Source organism: Drosophila erecta, unplaced genomic scaffold (assembly GCF_003286155.1).
Source record: "Drosophila erecta strain 14021-0224.00,06,07 unplaced genomic scaffold, DereRS2 tig00000279-arrow-arrow-pilon, whole genome shotgun sequence".
NCBI classification, from domain to species: Eukaryota; Metazoa; Arthropoda; class Insecta; order Diptera; family Drosophilidae; genus Drosophila; species Drosophila erecta.
Window position 1 is genome coordinate 124,896 of NW_020825216.1, and position 18,587 is coordinate 143,482.

The window sequence follows — 18,587 nt, forward strand, 5'->3', positions numbered from 1 at the left end:
GTCGATTAGTTAATTGAAATACGTATAAAAACGCACGGGCACGTGTTGTTGTAGAGGTAAATACATTTCTCTTGGTAGTGAAATTCAAAACCATAAACTATGGAACTCTAGTTAATCGATAAATGAACACAGAAGTGAAGTGAATTTTTTGATAAGCTAACGAAAGCGAACACAAACAATATGTATTACATACAAATGATATATGTTTAAAACAAATAAAGTAATAACAATTAAAATATGTTTAAAACGAAATCAAGTCATTCCTCTACTGCTCTTTAAATTCAAATTGTGGCGCCGACATAGGTGGCCATCGATACCGATAACTGCCCGATTACCGCCACCCCATGGTCACACTGATAACACCGACACTTTCTTTTTACGTCGAACATTTTCAAGCGGAAGTCAAAAATTGCTCCTTGAATTTTGTTCATTTTCTTAGTTTTAAATCTCCAAATGCTGCTGAAATCGGTGACTGTGAGTGGGGTGGACCACGTGTTCGCCTGCAGTGAGGGAGAGCATGACGAAACCCTGACTATCCACGTCCTCCAACCCGGCCAGAACTTGAGCTACTCCGAGACATTGCAAAAATACGATTACCAGCAGCGTTTGAAAGTAAGTTTCCACACTTTCCCGTGGTGAAATAGTGCGAGACCATTCATTCACGCTTTCTCAAATAGACGCTCAACGCACGCGTAAAGTTTCCGGAGGCATCGGTGCGTCTGATCCTGGTCAACGAGGATCCATTGATTGCCGAAGAGCAACCGGAGCACCCATTCATGATCTGGAAGATGAAGTATTTCATGGGCAGTTCTGTTGCATCCCTCAAGTGGGAATGGCACATGATTCCCACGGATGGCGTGCATGTGAGCAACTGATTAGTGCAGACGCAGTTTGAAGCAGAACTATAATGATTGGTGTACCCATTGGGTGCCCACTATTTTCACAGTTTTATAACCAAATTTGCATGCATTCAATGTCCACGGCTTCGGGACTACGGGATCAGGTATCCCTTCTGCTGGGGATTCTCAAAGCCAAGGACAAGGAGCTGAAACAGTATCGCATCGAGGGATGCCAGCTGCGCAGAGGTTAGTTCACTTGTTTACTTGTTTATTCCTCAAGTTTGGTTAATAATCGCCAAAACCCTTTGCCTTCTTCAGCGACCGCAGTGACCCAACCCTTTGATCTCAAGAGTTTTATGATCGAGCACAAGAAAGTGCTGGACTGCGCCGCTGCCTTCGAGAAGGCGCATGGTATTTTTGCGGATGATGAGCCAACGGGCAGTTTGTCAGTGCTTTCACCAAGTGGGCAGAATGCGAAACCGAAGACTCTGTCAAGCGGCTACTCAGCTTCGTCGGAGACATCGAGCCCAAGAGTGACTCCTCGCATTAGGTGAGATCGCTTCTACGTGTACACATTTACAGAATAATAAGATATGTTTTCGCTATGTGTGTTGCAGGAAGCGCAAGGCTCTTAAAATCAGTACCAATCATATGGTGCGCAAGGTGATGCAGCGCCGCTCCAATCCGCAAATCGAGTACAGAAGCTCGCAGAGTTCCCAGGAGACACTCGTGGATGACTATTTCACAGAGATAGTGCCAATAGTCAAGAAAAGGGCTGTGGATAATGACGAAGAGCCATCCACATCGTCTGGACTTCTCCGAGGAGGGTCGGCGAACGTAACCGAAGTAAATGCAACCATCGGGAATGGTTTAACTAACTCTGATCTTGCATTTCTGGAAGAGTATGCTTCTTCCTTCCCTGCAGAGGGAGCTAATTATGAGGAGGAAACTATGGAGGCTGAATCCATTCAAGAATTATACGATTATACAATTATACAGGCGCCCATTCAAAAACCTGAAATCCACGAATATCCCGTGGCTTCCGAGGAGGAATCGACTGTTCGTAATCGAAGTGAGCTGGATGAGATCAGAACCCTGCTCATTCACTCAACTGATCTCATTCAAAAACTTATTCACAAGAATAGTGATGAATCCGACAGAAACAATTAGAAATTGATCTCACTCTAAATGGTGCTACAAGCAAAACTTTAGCTTTAGTACATAATTTTTTACCTTACATTTATTTTTTTTTTGTGATAAAAACAAGTCCTCAGTGATAAAAGGATAAAAGACAAGATGCCATGTGTTGATTAGGTATTCCTACCTAAGCACATTGGCAATCACCACAATGAAACAAAACACTAGATGTGTAGTGTGTGTTGCATATTTTAATAAGTTGTATTACCAAAGTACCGCCAGTACACAGACCAGTTGAGTTGCACTGCATAGAAGGAACTCCTATCTTTATCGACTATGTGCCTGTTTATTGCCTGGGAATTTCGTGTTCACTTATCATGCGATTAGTCACGGCTTTCCAATGGAAATAACCAATAACCAAAAACCTCCTGAAGAATGCATTTCATGTTACATGTTTCTGTTTATATACATATATATTTTTTTTTGGCACGATGACTAATAAAATTAATGGAGAAACACTCACTGTACAATTGGAATTAGTGTGAATACCCTTTAAATTTTGTCTAATCCCAGCCAGCTACACCTACCATGGTGTTCTGGCGTTACCAAATCCATTGACTCCAGTGCCATTGAAATCAAAATCGAATTTTGCACTGATTTGCCATTTGTTTACTTTTATGGCACCCGATCGAGCCATCGAGTTGTTGTCAATGCGGAGCTTTGGGGCTTTGGCAACATTCAATTTACGCACATTTAGCGATAAGATAAGCCGTAGGCAAGCACAAATAATATCAACTGGCCATGGGTCTGATGGCTCATTGCGGTGGTTCTATTCAAGAAATTCGGTCGATAGTGGCAGCCACCTGTACAATTTCGAACTCCCATACTGCCAAGTGTCCAGGAGATGGCTAAAATCTGGGCCATATCGCTACTCCTAGGAGTTCTGGCCCCCGGCGCAAGTGAGTCGCAGATTGATTGCTATCAATCCAAAAATTCAGCTGAATGGTGTATATAGTATAGCTTTTAGTTACATCAACAGTACTATTAAGGCATTTATTAGTGTTCGTTCGGTTGAAAGTGGTGCGAAAATGGAATTGTTAAAGTTTGGAAAACCCCAACAAGTTATTGCTTTTTGTTTTGATGAATTTTTCTTCAAAAGTGTTTGGTTAATAACCAAGATAAGAAATATAGCATTTACCAATGTGTAGGCCAAGTTCGGCTGCTTGGGCTCCTACAAAAAGTTAAGTTTGGATATAAGCATTATAAATATCCCATAATGGTATGGTTATGGTAATCAGCCTCTGAGTGAAAGGCAGTTCTGAATACTTCCATGTCTGAGTTGCCAACCCTTTGTCTGTATTATCCAATTTAGCAAGGAGTGGCAATCACTAACGTTCGATTAGATTGTCTTGTCTTTCCATTCCACCGCAGAGTTGTAAACCGCTCACCATTAAATTTTAAAGTACTTTCTTGTTAAGACAACAATTGCAGCTATCTCCTTGCCGAAGATAGACGTATTTAATATGATAGTTGCCTTCACACTGCGTGTGGAAGGTTAATCAAGTGTCGATGGATGTTTATCACGCCCATGACCGATATTTAATCATACATTAAGTACCTGTTTATTACCATTTCAGGTGTTGGAAGTGAAGCAGCTGGAAAGATAGAGCCCAAGATAGTGGGCGGCTATGAAACGTCCATAGAACAGGTGCCGTACCAGGTGTCCATTCGCCTCACCGCCAACGAGAGGAAGAGCTATGGATCCGGTCACCTGTGCGGCGGAGTGGTCATTTCCCAGCGTTTGGTGGTCACCGCCGCCCACTGCTGCTACATGTGGGTGCATATCCTAATCTCTGCTCGTACAAACCAATATTCTAATTGATTTCGACTTCCAGCACCGACAAGAAGAAGTACCGAACTGCTGGTGAATTCGTCCTGGTCATGGGCAGCACCTACCTGACCAGCTCCACCGATCGCACTTTGACGTACTACCTGCAGCAGCTGATCCTGCACGAGCATTACAAGCCGGACGTGTTGACCAACGACATTGCCCTGATGTTCATCAATGGCTATATACCCTGGAACTGGCCGACGGTAAAGGCCCTGGCATTGAACAGCCAACTCGTGGCCACAAGCACCGACTGCCTGATCTCCGGATGGGGTCTGCTCCGGCAGGTGAGTTTCCCACTGCCAGATGGCTAGTTCTATTCACTGATGTCACCATCTCTACTAACTTTCAGGGCGCAACGTTTAGCAGTAATACTCTGCAGGCCGCCACGGTGCCCATTATGTCCTATACCACCTGCCGCCTGGCGTACAATTCGGTGCCGCTTTCCCAGGTGTGCGCCGGCTTTTGGAGTGGAGGAGTGGACGCCTGCCAGGGCGACTCCGGCGGACCCATGAGCTGCAACGGAAACTTGGCTGGCATCGTTTCCTACGGTGCTGGATGCGCAGCACCTGGTTATCCGGGCGTCTACACCAATGTGTCGTACTATAACGATTGGATTGTCGCGCAGAACAACTCCCTGAACTATACGCTCTATCATAACGAAGGAGTGCGGCAGGCATCGGGTTGGTGCTACTGCCTGGGGATTCTGCCACTCATTGTGGCCTTCCTCCTGGAACGCTGAATCTAGTCTGTGCATTTAGTGAAAAACTAGATTTTAAACTAAGTTAAAGTGCAATTAATTTATTAAATTAGTTCAAAAATGTTATATATTTGACACCTGGTAATTTTGTATCATTACAATAACATGCCAAACTTCAGTGGACTGTCAGTTTTTAGAAATTCTGAACTTTTTGTCGTCTTTCTGGTCGAGTTCGTTTCGTGTGTGTATGTGTGGAACTTCTGCGCACCCCATGGACCACCTATGGATGTGCCTGCTGATTCTGGCGACCCACCCCGGAATCACCCAGTCCCAGGTTGGCCCACCGACGGCCACAGCCTCGCCCTTTGTGATCCTGCCGAAGATCGTGGGCGGCTACACGGTGACCATTGACCAGGTGCCCTTCCAGGTGTCCGTGCGCCGGCGATCGATCCACGAGCGGCACTACGGCATGGGTCACGTCTGCGGCGGAGCGGTCATCTCTCAGCGGGTCGTCTGTTCGGCGGCACATTGCTACGCCATGTGGGTGAAATATAAGTGGCTGATATCCATGAGCTGTGTACAAAGCGATCTCCTTTTTTTAGAAATACCTCAGTGCCACTGGCCTATCGTGATCCCGAGCTGTATGTGGTGGTGGCTGGCAGCAGCGCCATCGATCGGACGGACCGCTTCACCCAGGAGTACCTGGTGCAGCGCATCATTGGCCACAAGGGCTACAATGGCAGCACGCTGGAGAACGATATCGCCCTGCTCTTTCTCAACGGATTCATACCTTGGGAATCGCAGGGGGTGCGGGCCATACCGCTGGCCATAAAAGCACCCGAAGAGGGCACCACCTGCCTTATCCACGGGTGGGGCAAGGTCACCATGGTGAGTCCTCCCATTCCCATCGTTTCGTTGTCCGCTCAAGAGAGCGTCCGTTAAGCCGCAGCGAATTGTTGTCCGCTAATAGATCATGTTCGTTGCTCTCGATTCAGAAGGACAAGTCGGCATCGCTGCAGCAGGCGCCTGTACCGATCCTCAACAAGGAGCTCTGCCAGGTGATCTACAAGCTGCCCGCCTCCCAGATGTGCGCCGGATTCCTGCAGGGCGGCATCGATGCCTGCCAGGGCGACTCCGGCGGACCGCTGATCTGCGACGGCCATCTGGCCGGGATTATATCATGGGGCGTCGGCTGTGCGGATCCCGGCTATCCGGGTGTCTATACCAACGTGTCGCACTTTCTGAAATGGATCCACAGGACCAACGCTTCGCTGGACTACTCCGAGTACAAGCAAATGCCCCCGCTGAATCTGGCCAGCCGTAGATCTGTATCTTCCGGTTTCTTTTGGGCATTGGTGTTCTGGCGCTTATCGTGAGCCTTCTTCTGTGTCGATGGGTGCTGTCCCACCAATAAATCGCTTGCTCTTCGCTGTTCTACAACTGATGTATCTAATCGTGGCGAGCGGGCAACCACTTGTAGATTGTCCAATAGTTGACGCTGATCGACGGCATTGATGACATCAGAGAGACATCAGAGGGGTTCAGGTTCAGGTTACAGGGTAGCATTTTGCGAGCGTATCTATTTGTCCTTTGCCAATGCCATCATGTGGCCAATAAATTGAGCAATCCCTTTTTTCAATAGTTTATGTTATATAGTTTTTATGGTAACGGAAATAGACTTTTATAAGGCCATTAATTGATGACCTAGATTAATGAATGAGTAACTTTTGGCTGGTACGTTTCTCAGTTTTTGAGCTTTAAATTGCTTATTCAACAAGTAACCAGAAGTTGTTGTGAATAGTCAATGTTGTTTGCACATGACGCCACGAGTTCATGTAATAGCTTAATTAAAAAGTACACTGGGCTCTAATTTTTCATTTAAGATCGAAGATATACGGGGTCTGATTTAAGACTAATTTGGAAATTGGCTGACAAACAATGGGGGAGTTATTGTCTGATATAAAAGACCGTTGAATCACGAATGAAAGAAGCAATTGCCAGGAATATCGAAAGATATGGAATCATGGCAAAGGTCGCCATCATTTACATTTGGGCACATTTCTTCGGAATATCCCCGGAGTACTAGCATTTCTTCAAGGGTCCCATAAATCAGTGTGGTAAACCCAAAGATTGGGAAATCCAGCGGTGGCACTTAAGACCAAAGACTGCAGTTAGTCAGACGTGGACGGAGGTCTTCGGTTCTCCGGCGATGACAAGTCAGTCCGGTGTTTTTTGTGGTGTTCTATTGATTGTACGATGTCTATTGATTAGATTAGGATGCCAGATTTTTATTTTGGCAGCGATATTGGACAACTGGGCTCGGCTCCTTCATTAGTTGGCAGCGCCACGTCGACGAGTTAGCATCTAGACTGCCGGAATGATCGGATTGGGACAACTTTTGGCGTTAGCCCTGCTACTCGCTTCCATGCCAGCGGGCCTGCGAGGTTTGTGGGAGTTTTCTGGGAAATCCTGGAATATTTATAAAGTGAAAAACTGAAATTACCTCAGGTGCTGCGACACGAACACCCTTGGACACAAAGGCCATTCGTCCGAGATTCAGTGTAGATCCCGGCAGGATTATCAATGGAACGGAGGCCTCACTGGGGGCCACGAGGCACCAGGTGAGCATTCGCAAGGCTCTCAACGATGGCTACTTCTTTGGCACTGGTCACCTCTGTGGAGGATCACTCATCCGGCCGGGATGGGTGCTCACCGCCGCCCATTGCTTTGTGGAGTAAGTGCGTCCAGGGATGATGAAGCCATTCCTAAAGTTTTGTGTTACCTTTTGGGAATCTGCAAGAAAAGTGCCAAGTAATGTAATTCTTAAGCAAACGGGTCACGCGAAATGAAGGAGGTGCAGTAGTTTAAAGTGCAAGTTATGTTGCTTTAGGGGTCACCCCATAGCTCAGAAACTATTCGTTCTTATCACATGTTTCGTTACCAGTCAGGTTATTTACGACGGCACCTTCGTGCCCGAGGAGGAGTTCATCGTGGTGATGGGCAACCTGGATCGCTACAATCGCACCAACACGCTGACTTTCACGATCGAAGAGCGCATAATGCAGCTGGATAAGTTCGTCATGTCCACCTACGACAAGGACATCGCCCTGCTGAAGCTGAACGGCACTGTGCCCACTGGACATCCGACCATTCGTCCGATTGCCCTCAGCCGGTTTGCCATACCGGAGGGCGTCGTCTGCCAGGTGACGGGATGGGGCGAGCGGGAGGATGGCTATATCTCCGATATCCTGATGACCGTCGATGTGCCGATGATCAGCGAGGAGCAGTGCATGAACGACAGTGACCTGGGCCACCTGATTAAGCCGGGAATGATATGTGCCGGTTATCTGGAGGTGGGCGAGAAGGATGCCTGCTCGGGCGATTCCGGCGGACCACTGGTGTGCCAAAGTGAGTTGGCCGGCTTGGTGTCCTGGGGCATTCAATGCGCCCTGCCCAGATTACCAGGTGTGTACACGGAGGTGTCCTACTACTACGACTGGATCCTACAGAATGTGGGCGAGGATGAGGATGCGAGTGGTGACGGAAGTGGCGACAGCGGAAGTGGCGATGGCAATGGCGAAGATGAAGGAAGTGGCAGCAGCGGAAGTGGCGATGGCGAAGATGGAAGTGGCGATGGCGATGGTGGTGGTGCCGTGGCCGCCATGGCCGGAACTCTGACCATTCTTCTGCCCGGTGTTCTCGCTCTGAGGCAAATGGCTGCGCAGCTCTGAAAATATTTTAATAAAACTATTTAACCTAAGGTTTGCACATGCCTTTTCTTAAATGATGTGTAAAAATGAAGTTAGTATTTAAACGCAACGACGGGTTTTCCAAACTTTCTACGTCCATTTTGTGTCTCTTGATACTTGATAAATAGGCCTGAAATAGGTTGTATGCCTTTACTTTACATACTGCCTACCCAAAAGCTTGTTTTTATAGAGCGGAGGTATCGGATATTCTAACCACTCCTTGCACAACACTATAGCCTACTTCCAGGCGGTTTTCAGCAGTTTATAACCCCAACCCGAGTTCGGCATACAAAACTTATAATGCCCAATCGCTCAGTTATCAGCCAATTTGTTATTCGTTAACTAAAAATAGTTTACGGCGCAGAAAAGAAACTTGATTTCACTAGTTCGATGAATGGAAGTGACCACCCGATATCGTTAATCTTTATGCCACCAGACGGTCAGGGACTCGAGGAATGGAGTGCGTGACTGCAGGTGGATCTGGCGATCAAGCGATCTGGCTCTTAAGACCTGCAGACAAGGTCAATAGTCCAGTTGCATTGGGCAAGTGATAACTATAAATGGTATCACTATAGAACTCTATCTGTCGCTGCGATCAGGATCGAAGTACTTACATAGCTCAATCGAAGTGTTACAGCACTATAAATCTTTGCAATCGGGTAATACCAACTGGTATTGATCCTTATCGGCCACGTTTTGCCTTGTAATCTGCTTTCCGTTTTAGTTCGGTTCAAGATGGCTATATACACTTGGTTCTCGAGAAGAAGCGGTTGTTTCCGCCACGCTTTTCAGAAGAGGTGCTTCTAAGTAGAAAATTACAAGGAATTTGGGTTTGATTCACCACGTATCTCCTTGTTAGAGTGATACAGAAAGGTACTAGAAAAGTACTAGTAAGCCACATCCTACAAAGATCAAGTCCGAAGAATTCTACATTTTTCCTGATTCTTCTAATAAAAACAACGTTACCGCAGAATACCTCGTAATCAACACCAAATAGTGTTCCTGAAACAAATTTTTACCTCTAAAAGTTCAGCACAGTAGAATCAAGCCGATAAAAACCTATACGCACCGTAATCCTGACTTTGCAGCATAAACGAACTCAGCAGAATACACGTGTGAATAAAAATAATAACCAAAATAATTGTGATTACCGGCACTGCGTTCTTATCGATTCCAAGGGAGTGTGAGTGTTTGTTTATTATTCGTTTCGTTTCGATTCGATTCAATTCGATTCGATTCGGCTTTATAGCAGTATTGGTGCATGGGTCGTATGTTGCTATTGCTTTATCGCCCGACATCGATCGCGAAAACAACAACAATCGGGAGTCACGAAACCAAAACAAAAATTATGGAATTATCTAAGAACGCCTTGCGAATTTGCGTTTGTTCGATTTAGGAAGAAGCTCGCGCTAAAATTTCTTCATTCAACGCTCGGAGCTCTCGACAGGTGAATCGTAGGACGCTCCACCGGGAAAAAAACTTTCACCTTCAATAAGGATCAGCTTTTTTTTCAATATTTTTTCTTGTGAATTTTGTGTTGTGGACAAGTTTCTTCGAAATGCAGTTGAACGATCATTGGCGAAAGATCGTGAAGACGTTGATCTTCGCATTTCTATGCACTGAAATGCAAACGAGTAAGTAAATTAGATGATACTTGGTGGATTCGGGATATTTCTGCTGTCATGCAATATTTTAATAAAAAAAAGTCTTATCCAAAATCGGTTTACTCTCCATTTTGCTGAAAATGCAGTTCTGTATGGCCTGTACATAAATTCCAACAAAAAACTCAAGATGTATTTTCTGAATATTACTAAACATTCACTTATAATAATAAGTGAATATGCCAGTAATATGCCAGTTAGGTTTCCAATGGGTACTTGAGCAGTTATAACGTGCAAACTGATAAGGGGAACTTTAAAAGAAATTGCAAGTAAGCAAATGCAATGGTTATAAGTATCTTATAGATTGCGCATAGCAGCGCTTGAGATGAACAGGGGATTATATCATGGGTTTCTAAACATCCGAATTGATTTAAAGGCCTTTATAGAGTTGGATTGAGACTTTCATAGCTCACTGTATGTTTTGCTATTAAACAAGCATGCCAAACATTTGTTTTGATGACCCCAAGGATCAACAGATTACCGAAATGAATCTAAATATACATTTTTAGTAGTCGTGATTACACTTAAACGTGACCCATTATGCTTGCGAATTTAGATTCTTATCCTAAGTAAATTTATGAACCTAAATTTGATCGTAGAACAGCAATATATATCCACTGTATTTTGGCGTAATCTCACGATTATCCAAATCGCCGCCCGCTTCAGTGCGTCACTTTAAATTGAGCAATTGGCGATCCATCATCGCGTGATCGCGTCAAACTTCCGGGCTAATTGGGTTGGGTGGGTTTAGTTCGATTCGATTGGGTTTGGCTTAGTGGGCCCGTGGCCGGGTCTAAAGATACCATACTATCATATCTGTGATCACGCCGGGAATGCGAGCGGTGGCCTGATCGGGTCGAATCCGGGACTTGTGCACTGGCAGGCAACTGATATCAGGGAGCGATCGGGGCGCTGACCAGGCGTCGATTGCTGATAGGCGGTGGGTGATAATGCGAACTGCACTCGGAGATTGTTTCCATGGGGGAATCGGATCCGATCGGATCTCGATTGGCGGGCTTATCGGCCCTGCTGCTTAACCTTCACCTCGGCTCTTTATACTATTAACCTTCTCCTCTATCCGCAGCATACACCCATCGCGATTTGGCCGCCAAACGTGGTATTAGCCTGGCCGAAATGGATGCCATTGCAGGGCCAACGGCACAGGGACGATTCCAGCTGGAAAAGATCGCTCCGCACCAGGCATCCATACGTTTGCTGGCCCTGGAACGGGATTATTTCGGCAAGGGACACATCTGCTCGGGCGCCTTAGTGGCGCCCTCTGTTGTGCTGACCGTCAGTAGCTGCATCTTCAGGTAAGGATTCCCCAGCTGTTATCCTGCCAGCTCTGATAATCCAACTAATAAATAATGCAACTTGCAGCCAAGTGAAGAAGTCACACTACCATCCATCAGAACTGCGAGTTGTGCTCGGAAGCCCCCAGAGATTTGCGCCCCATGAGCAGGCACTCGTATTCGGGGTGACCCACATCCATCAGCCTCCGAAGGACCTTGCTCTGGCCATTCTTATGCTGGAGAAGGATGTGCCCGATAATCACCAGTATATTCAAGCAATCGGACTACCCCCCTCTCCGGACGCCACTTCCATCCTGGACGACTCGGAGCAGCATAATCTGCTGCAGATTAGCACGTGGGGCTACGATGCCGATATTCGCGAGCTGCACGACCTGGTCACATTGAATGCCACCCACACATCCTGCCACCAGCAGCAGAGCAAATCGCCAAGGATTTGTGTCCAGATGAAGAGCGGTAACCACAATCGTGGCCAGCTTTACATGGATGCCGGTGCAACGCTGACGAAACGGGATCGCTTGTTGGGCCTGAGAAGCATCGACGGAGCCTTCGAGGACGTGGAAAGCCACGTGGAGTGGATACTGACCACGATCGGGGACGGTGGCAATCAAAATAGCTCCATCTGGGGCATCCTGGGTTTCCTGGTGTTCACCGGCTACGTGATCACCATCAGCACAAAGAGCTTTTCAACCTAAGATGCCTTAGGAGGGGGAAAACCTTACGATCTGGAAAGTGGGGTAACTAGCCAAGTAAGATATCCAAGGCTATTCAGTAATGCAATGCCGAGGAGTGTGATAATCTCGATCCGATCCAATGAGCGGAACAATCTTTTTAGCCAGATTGGCACCTTACTTTTTGTTCACATCAACTGTGCTGTAGAAATCTGTTGGTAGGACATAGGTTCAAAGATATCACGTTCCCAAAGTAATAATTCGATTTTAATTCAACAAAAATAAACAATTTATTCATATACATAGGATTAACATAATTATGTACAGTACAAATACACATAGATTACAATATGATACAGATCTCAACCCAGTAGGGCTTTCACTAGACCACATTCCCGATTCTTTCCGCAGAGCAGCAGAATTGGTGTCTCGGCGGACTCCAGTGTTTGGCCAGATTTCACCAATGGCCACGCCCACTGGTCCTGTTTCTTAATGCCAAACGTGCGTTGTTGCCAACCGCCCACTTGATTATAGTTGAATAGATAAAAGTGCTCCTCCTCCGGCTGCGTGACCACCAATAGGTAGTGCTCATCTCCAACTTTGAATGGAGTTAGTTGTTGGATGCGCTCCTGGAAGCTCAACTGCTGGATGGGCTCAAAGTGAGTTTCCTCGGAGTTATAGCTCCGATCAAAGATGGCTATATGGCGACAGCCCAGGCAGCTGGCTAGTAGCTGGTTGCCCTGCATCTCTGCCAGATCATAGGAGCCCTGGATCAACTGAAGCACTTTGAAGTTATGAGTTAGGGGATCCCTACCATGGATGGCCAGGACGGGACGATGGTTGCTCATGCCACTGGTGAGTACTAGATTCTGTCGGCTCTCCACTCCCATTCGAATCAACTTCATTAGACGGCCATCTGCTGGTAGCACGGATTGCCAGTCGGTCAGACTGCAGTTGCTCCTCTGAAGTCGCAGGACACGCACCTCCTCCTCGGTGCCCAGGAGCAGCAGCACCATCTCGTCCATTTCCAGCAGTTCCAAGGCTTCCACTGATTGACGCATTCCCAGCGTGTGCGTTTCATTTCGGCAACTAATTGTGATCCTGCTGCGCAATCTTCTGGCTGGGCGATGACAGTGATTCTGCACCTTCACACGGATATCTCCGGAGTGCAGTCTCATCAGTTGATTGGACACACTCGAGTTGGCCAGGAGGACGCGACGTTCAGGGATCTGGAGCTGGGCTTGTAAGGTCCTACGCTGGCAGGTAGCAGAATCACCCAAGGCCAGGCTCACCTGGAGTTCCGTAGATCCCCTCAAAGGGCCTTTTACCCAAGTAGACTCCAGCGTTTCTGGGTCGTGATCCAGATAAAGTAGTCTCCTAGAGGTGCTTTGATTGCCCACTGCTAGTAGTTCTTGGAGCTCCTCTAACGGATTGCTTGGCACTTCCATCGCTCGCATTCGATTGGGAATTTGACTTTGAAGTCCTGCCAGAACTAATCCTCCTGGGAAGAGAGCTTTGTCCAGAACTAGACTATCGATATTGTAGTCCCTGTTCCGAAAGATGCTGCCCCTGAAACTTTCGCTAAGCTCGCGTCCATTGACATTCATCACATGACCGGGTCCAGTGAAGTCCACTCCTCCATGAAAAGTCTTGGCACCCATGATGCTCTGCGTCCGATTGCTATGCCGAAACACCAAGTTATCCAATTGGATGCCATTGATAGAACGTAGAAGGGGCTTTCCACCCAGTTGGAGGTGTTCAAAAGTCAGTGATCCGAATACCTCCAGTGCGTCTCCCTTCAGTGGAATGCGATGCTGCAGGAAGTAGTCCAGATTCATGTTGTTTACGGTCTTCAGGTTCAGGTCCTGTTCGACTAGGAGGTTCTTGAACGTTACAGGTGGCCAGGATTGCCCCTTGCCCTGCTGGTATATGCTCTCTATCGGAGCTCCATTCACTTCTGGTTGCTCCAGTTGTAGTTTGCCTATCTTGGGAGCCTGGAGAAAGTGAAGATGCGCTGCAATGGCTTCTCCACTGGAGAGGCGGTACAGTGAGGCATTGAATCGTCGTATATCGATTCCATTTACCAGCCCAAAGTGTGCATCTTGTTCCAAATGTATGGTATGGGCTCTAACGGATCCCATTAGCTCTTGCGGAGCTGTGATCACCTGGGTTTCGTTTGTGGGGCTCCGACGGAGTAGGGCATCTGCGGCCAAGTGGGTGAAGTTAAGATCAACTGGCAGGGACTGCTTGCTTTGGATGTTAATTAGGCGGGGTTCCTTCAGGAGAACGTGTCCCGCAATGGTTTGGTTTCCCTCTCTCCTGACTGCACGCTGGCGTAGGTAGTCTAGCTGGGATTGTGACTGCTCCTCACCATCCCATAGAGCATCGCCGGTGACTATCAAATTCCGCCAGGGAAGTTGCTGCACTTGCTCCACACGTTGCTTGAGATCCTTGAAAACTGCCTCATTGACGAAGGGACACTTTAGGCTGCCATTGATGTTAAGTTGCTTCAGGTAGAGATCTCCTTTGAGTTCCAAATCCTTGCGTGTGTCTATAAATTCCTCCTTGGGCACCCCATTTACTCGATTTACATCCACATTGGTGGCCATCATCCGATCGAAAGTGTAGGCACCACTGATTTGCTGAGGTGTCATGCGCAGTAAGGTGTTGTCGAGCAGGGAACTCAGATCCATATTATTGATGTGGGGAGTTCGCAGGGCATCATTTATTTGGACATCGGCCATGAATGTCTTTTTACCCCGTATTTCCGCATTTGAATCGGATCTCACCAAGCGACCCAGGTACTCGTCCCATTGGATTCCATTAATACTCTGCACCTGGAGAGCCTTCGCAAACCGTACATTTCCTTCAATCAGTAGCTGCTTGTGAAGAAGTAGGGGCTGTTCACCGTCCTCCGAAATCTTGGACAGCAGTTCATCGAAGGGCAATCCATTGAGTCGCCGAAAATGAAGATTCTCCAGATGTGGGGTTTCCGTCAGTTCAAGGCGCTGCAGACTGATATCGTGACCAAGCAGCTGTTGCAATGGCAATCCATTAAGCTGACTCATATTCAAGTGATCATGGACCTGGATATCATTCGCCACCACCACGCGGGCAAAGGTCTTCGTACCCTTAAAATTTTGGGTGGTGTTCGATTTCAGCACTAGTTCACTAACTGGTACTCCGTTTATTTCCTTGGTTTGAAGTGCTTGAACAGTTAGAGGTGCCTGAAAGTGTTTGTGTCCCGTGATATTGACCGTCTCTCCTTGAAGCACTGCATCCTTGGCGATCTTCGCCAAACGGGAGCTGTAATCCCTGCAAGTAACATCGCCCTGTATGGTTGCATTCATAAAGATTATGTGTAGAGTGCGATTTGGATGATTGTGTTTGTTCTGCTGTCCGCCGCTTAGGAGATGATCCCTCACAGGATGTCCATCAACATAACTGGTGCTCAGTGAGGGAACACTAACTCTGGTATGTCCAAAGGTCAAGTTGGAGATATTCTGCGGAAAAACTAGTGTTATTAAAGTAAATCAGAAGTAGTTGAATCTCTACCTGTGGCGTCTGATCAAGAAGGTACGTAGATTGTATATCTTTTCTGGCGAGAGATTGGTTTCCCAGGACTATAAGGGAGCTTGCCGTGTCCCGCTGGACATTTCTGACCGTCAGGGAACCACGGATGGTGACCCTGCCCGTGTAATACTGTTGAAGACGTTGTTCCATCGGTTCTTCGAGTTCTCTGGGTTGTGGCTGCCACTTGCTCGTATTGCCCACCTGAATATCACCCGAAACACTCATCTGATTGATGCGCACGGGTGCTGGAAAATAATGATTTGTTAGATTAATCTTTATGGAAAATATTAAGGAAGACACTTACTTCTTATCCACGGATCAGTGCTACCGCGATGTAGTACATCCTGGGCAAAGTCCAGGCCATTCACTCGCTGAGCCTCCAAACGCGGAGCAAAAAATGCGGACATGTAGATATTGGAACTGATCATCTGGGCACGCCGCAGATTAAAGAGACGATCCACCACAAGTCCGTTAAGCAGTGGTGTCTTTAGACTGTTCACCCGGGCTCTCGATTGCATAACCAAACGCCCTTTTATCGAACTGTCACGACTGCGCAGGAAGAGCGAGTTCAAAAAATCCTTCCACTGCACTCCATTTATCTGTTCCACTCGGAGATGACGGACTACACATTCACTGCCATTGGTTTCCGCGGGAAGAATCTGGGCACCACTGGGGTTGCGGAAATCTTGGGGAGTAACCAGTTGCTGTGCTTCAAGTTTTTTGGTCTGCAAAGGACTGTTCCTGATGGTCAGCATAGGTGGTTTTGAGTTATCAAGAATGTGGCCTGTAAAATAGGAAGTATAAAGGGTTTAATATCATATCTTGTTCCTGTATTCCCATACTTGCCTGAAATTAGCTGACCCTTGTAGATAAGATTGCCCACACGCAATCGTCGCGCCTTAAGTGTCTCCAGCTCACCGTTCTCGTTTCCTGTCCCAAAAGAGCGAGTGAATCGCCTGGTTTGGATGGCTTCAAATCGCTGACGCAGCTCCTCCAGACGCTGCTTTAGTTGGGTGGGAGTACGCAGGTGTTCGTCCACCAGCTGAAGCCTTTCTATGCGTCCTTGCTGCAGAAGATGCAGTGGTTTATCCAGGTGGATAGCCGATTTCTGTTTTAAGAAGTCGACCAGATTTCTCAGGCTTTCTGTAGAGGAACGACGGCGCAGCAGGAGGCCACGTAAGGCATTGATGGACTCTTCGAACTCGTGGCGATGCAACTGGACCACACTTAGGTCTGTAAAAACGCTAGTTAATACCTGCTCAACAGAGTTTCATTTAATGTACCTTCATCTGGAGCAGCACCCACTTGGTTGGAGGTTTCTTCCACGCCACCCAGTTGCACAGTTCGGATCAGATCATTCGAGGGTCTTTGATAGGCCAGCAGAAGGAAGGTCTCATTGCGCAAGTTTTTATGAGTAAGTAATCCACTTGGTTCCGCTTCTCCAGCTAATTGAAATCCACTATAGCAATCCAGACGAGTGGAGCTGAAGACGATCACCTCGCCATTGGCACGGGCACCGACCAGAAGGTTACCCTTTTTGGTGGCACTCAATCGACGGAAACTCAAATCCTTTCGGGCATGCTTGCGGTACACCACAAATTGTCCATCCACCATTCGAAAGAAAATACAGGAAGCAGATGCGGTGGAACTACAGACGATGAGGCAGTTCCTTCCATGAAATCTGGCAGCTTGGACACTTTGCGCTTGGACTGTCAAAGCCTGTCGGTGTTGCAGGATACGGCTGTTTCTATCCAGCTCATAGACAGTGAGTACCAGCTAAAGGGGAAACAAAAAACAATTAAAAACCATTTATTCTGTCTTACAGTTGCATATCACCTTTGACTGAGAACCCTTTAAAGATCGCCCAAAAATGATATAAAGTGGCTGACGACCAACCACTTGGAGCACGCGAATGGCGGGTAGAGTGATCTCCTCGAGAGGATTGAAGTAGGTGTCCAGCCACTCAAAGGTTCTGTGAGTAAGACGTCAGTAATTTGAAAAGATTTATCAATTTATCATTCCCAACCTGCATTTGCTGTGTGAACTGGTGTGATTGGAGGCCACCAGGAGGAGCACCTGATCGCCACTGGGTTTCAGAAGGTGCAGCTGAATGAAACCTCCTGGCAGCGAAAACTCCTGCAGAGGCTCGAAGCTCAGCTGTGTGGCGGGATCTTCGGAGAGTAGCAGTTCCTTGGGCAGCTGGTAAACCTCCATGGAGTCATCCAGAACAATGGCCAGGAGTAGAAACTCCCGCCAGGCCACGACCTCTGCTCCGAGAGCTCGGCGACCACCGACCTGGCCCGCCAAGTTTCCAAGCGGCACCAGACGCCTCTCGCCGGTAGCCACGTGCAGCTGAAAAATCTCGCCTCCATGGAGCAGTAATAGTAGATCCTCTTCCGGTTCGCGGAGCACAAAGAGTGGCCTCTCATGGCGCACCATCATGTCCACAAAGGGCAGACGGATTTCCGGGCCGGAGCTACTGCCATTCAGTCCATTGCGACAGGAACTGGGCAGCAATTGGGCTGCACTCGCATCTCCAGCGACTTCCGCGGCTGATAACTCAGTTCGCACTTGGCCGATATAACCATTTAACACCAGGACACTAAATAATGCTGCACACACGCCGGGCGAAACCATCTCGCAAGGATTGCAGGGACTACTGCATCTAGCCAGTCCCAGCGATACTAAGCTACAGTGCTGATGTTCACTCCATTCACATGACAGTTTACTTTCGGTGTGCCGTTTCCCCCGTTCGTAACTGTAAACCCGCCTGTGGCTCGCGAGAGAGCTGTACTATAACCGTAAATGGAATGCGTATGCTGTGAATGAAGGAAAGCAAGTGGTGGGCAAGAATAATTCCGGTACATTGCGATGAACAGTTACTCTACATATGTACATATATATTGTGGAATATATTTTTGTTCCTCTGGGGAATTAGTTCCTGGCTTTCGGATTTGGGCTCAGCCTGAATGTATGCTACGGAAAGTGCTCTCATTGAGCATTTTCCCAAGTGTCGCATTAGTTTTCCCCGATTTTCCCGGCACTCGTCACTCAATCCG

The 18,587-nt window shown here is 47.4% G+C and overlaps 6 protein-coding genes across 7 annotated transcripts; 5 read left to right on the forward strand and 1 right to left on the reverse strand.

Moving 5' to 3' along the window:
• Positions 1–331: 331 nt before the first annotated feature.
• Positions 332–911, forward strand: LOC113564629. The gene is made up of 2 exons (XM_026982966.1): positions 332–612; positions 678–911. The coding sequence occupies exons 1-2, from the start codon at positions 454–456 to the stop codon at positions 873–875; spliced, it is 357 nt and encodes a 118-aa protein (XP_026838767.1). The 5' UTR covers positions 332–453; the 3' UTR covers positions 876–911.
• A 62-nt stretch (positions 912–973) lies between these two features.
• LOC6551051 (trypsin-1) lies at positions 974–4,747 on the forward strand. The gene is made up of 7 exons (XM_026982967.1): positions 974–1,085; positions 1,158–1,389; positions 1,457–1,534; positions 1,633–1,685; positions 3,614–3,809; positions 3,872–4,151; positions 4,217–4,747. Exons 1-7 carry the CDS (start codon positions 974–976, stop codon positions 4,604–4,606), a joined length of 1,341 nt encoding a protein of 446 aa, XP_026838768.1. The 3' UTR covers positions 4,607–4,747.
• A 58-nt stretch (positions 4,748–4,805) lies between these two features.
• Positions 4,806–5,940, forward strand: LOC6551052 (trypsin). The gene is made up of 3 exons (XM_001977001.3): positions 4,806–5,104; positions 5,167–5,452; positions 5,560–5,940. Exons 1-3 carry the CDS (start codon positions 4,812–4,814, stop codon positions 5,938–5,940), a joined length of 960 nt encoding a protein of 319 aa, XP_001977037.3. The 5' UTR covers positions 4,806–4,811.
• A 951-nt stretch (positions 5,941–6,891) lies between these two features.
• LOC6550424 (trypsin-2) lies at positions 6,892–8,324 on the forward strand. Its single transcript, XM_001977002.3, has 3 exons — positions 6,892–7,008; positions 7,073–7,298; positions 7,509–8,324. Exons 1-3 carry the CDS (start codon positions 6,942–6,944, stop codon positions 8,293–8,295), a joined length of 1,080 nt encoding a protein of 359 aa, XP_001977038.1. The 5' UTR covers positions 6,892–6,941; the 3' UTR covers positions 8,296–8,324.
• Positions 8,325–9,719: 1,395 nt separating this feature from the next.
• On the forward strand, positions 9,720–12,321 carry LOC6550425. 2 transcript variants are annotated; one of them, XM_001977003.3, is made up of 3 exons: positions 9,720–9,947; positions 11,059–11,287; positions 11,355–12,321. In XM_001977003.3, the coding sequence occupies exons 1-3, from the start codon at positions 9,872–9,874 to the stop codon at positions 11,977–11,979; spliced, it is 930 nt and encodes a 309-aa protein (XP_001977039.1). In that variant the 5' UTR covers positions 9,720–9,871; the 3' UTR covers positions 11,980–12,321. The 2 variants fall into 2 exon arrangements, with proteins under 2 accessions (XP_001977039.1, XP_026838818.1); XM_026983017.1 differs by lacking the exon at positions 9,720–9,947 and adding an exon at positions 10,776–10,914.
• On the reverse strand, positions 12,229–18,418 carry LOC6550426. Its single transcript, XM_001977004.3, has 7 exons — positions 17,555–18,418; positions 17,365–17,500; positions 16,812–17,304; positions 16,375–16,761; positions 15,833–16,312; positions 15,511–15,773; positions 12,229–15,458 (listed from the first exon to the last, which is right to left on the reverse strand). The coding sequence occupies exons 1-7, from the start codon at positions 18,163–18,165 to the stop codon at positions 12,318–12,320; spliced, it is 5,511 nt and encodes a 1,836-aa protein (XP_001977040.2). The 5' UTR covers positions 18,166–18,418; the 3' UTR covers positions 12,229–12,317.
• Positions 18,419–18,587: the final 169 nt, after the last annotated feature.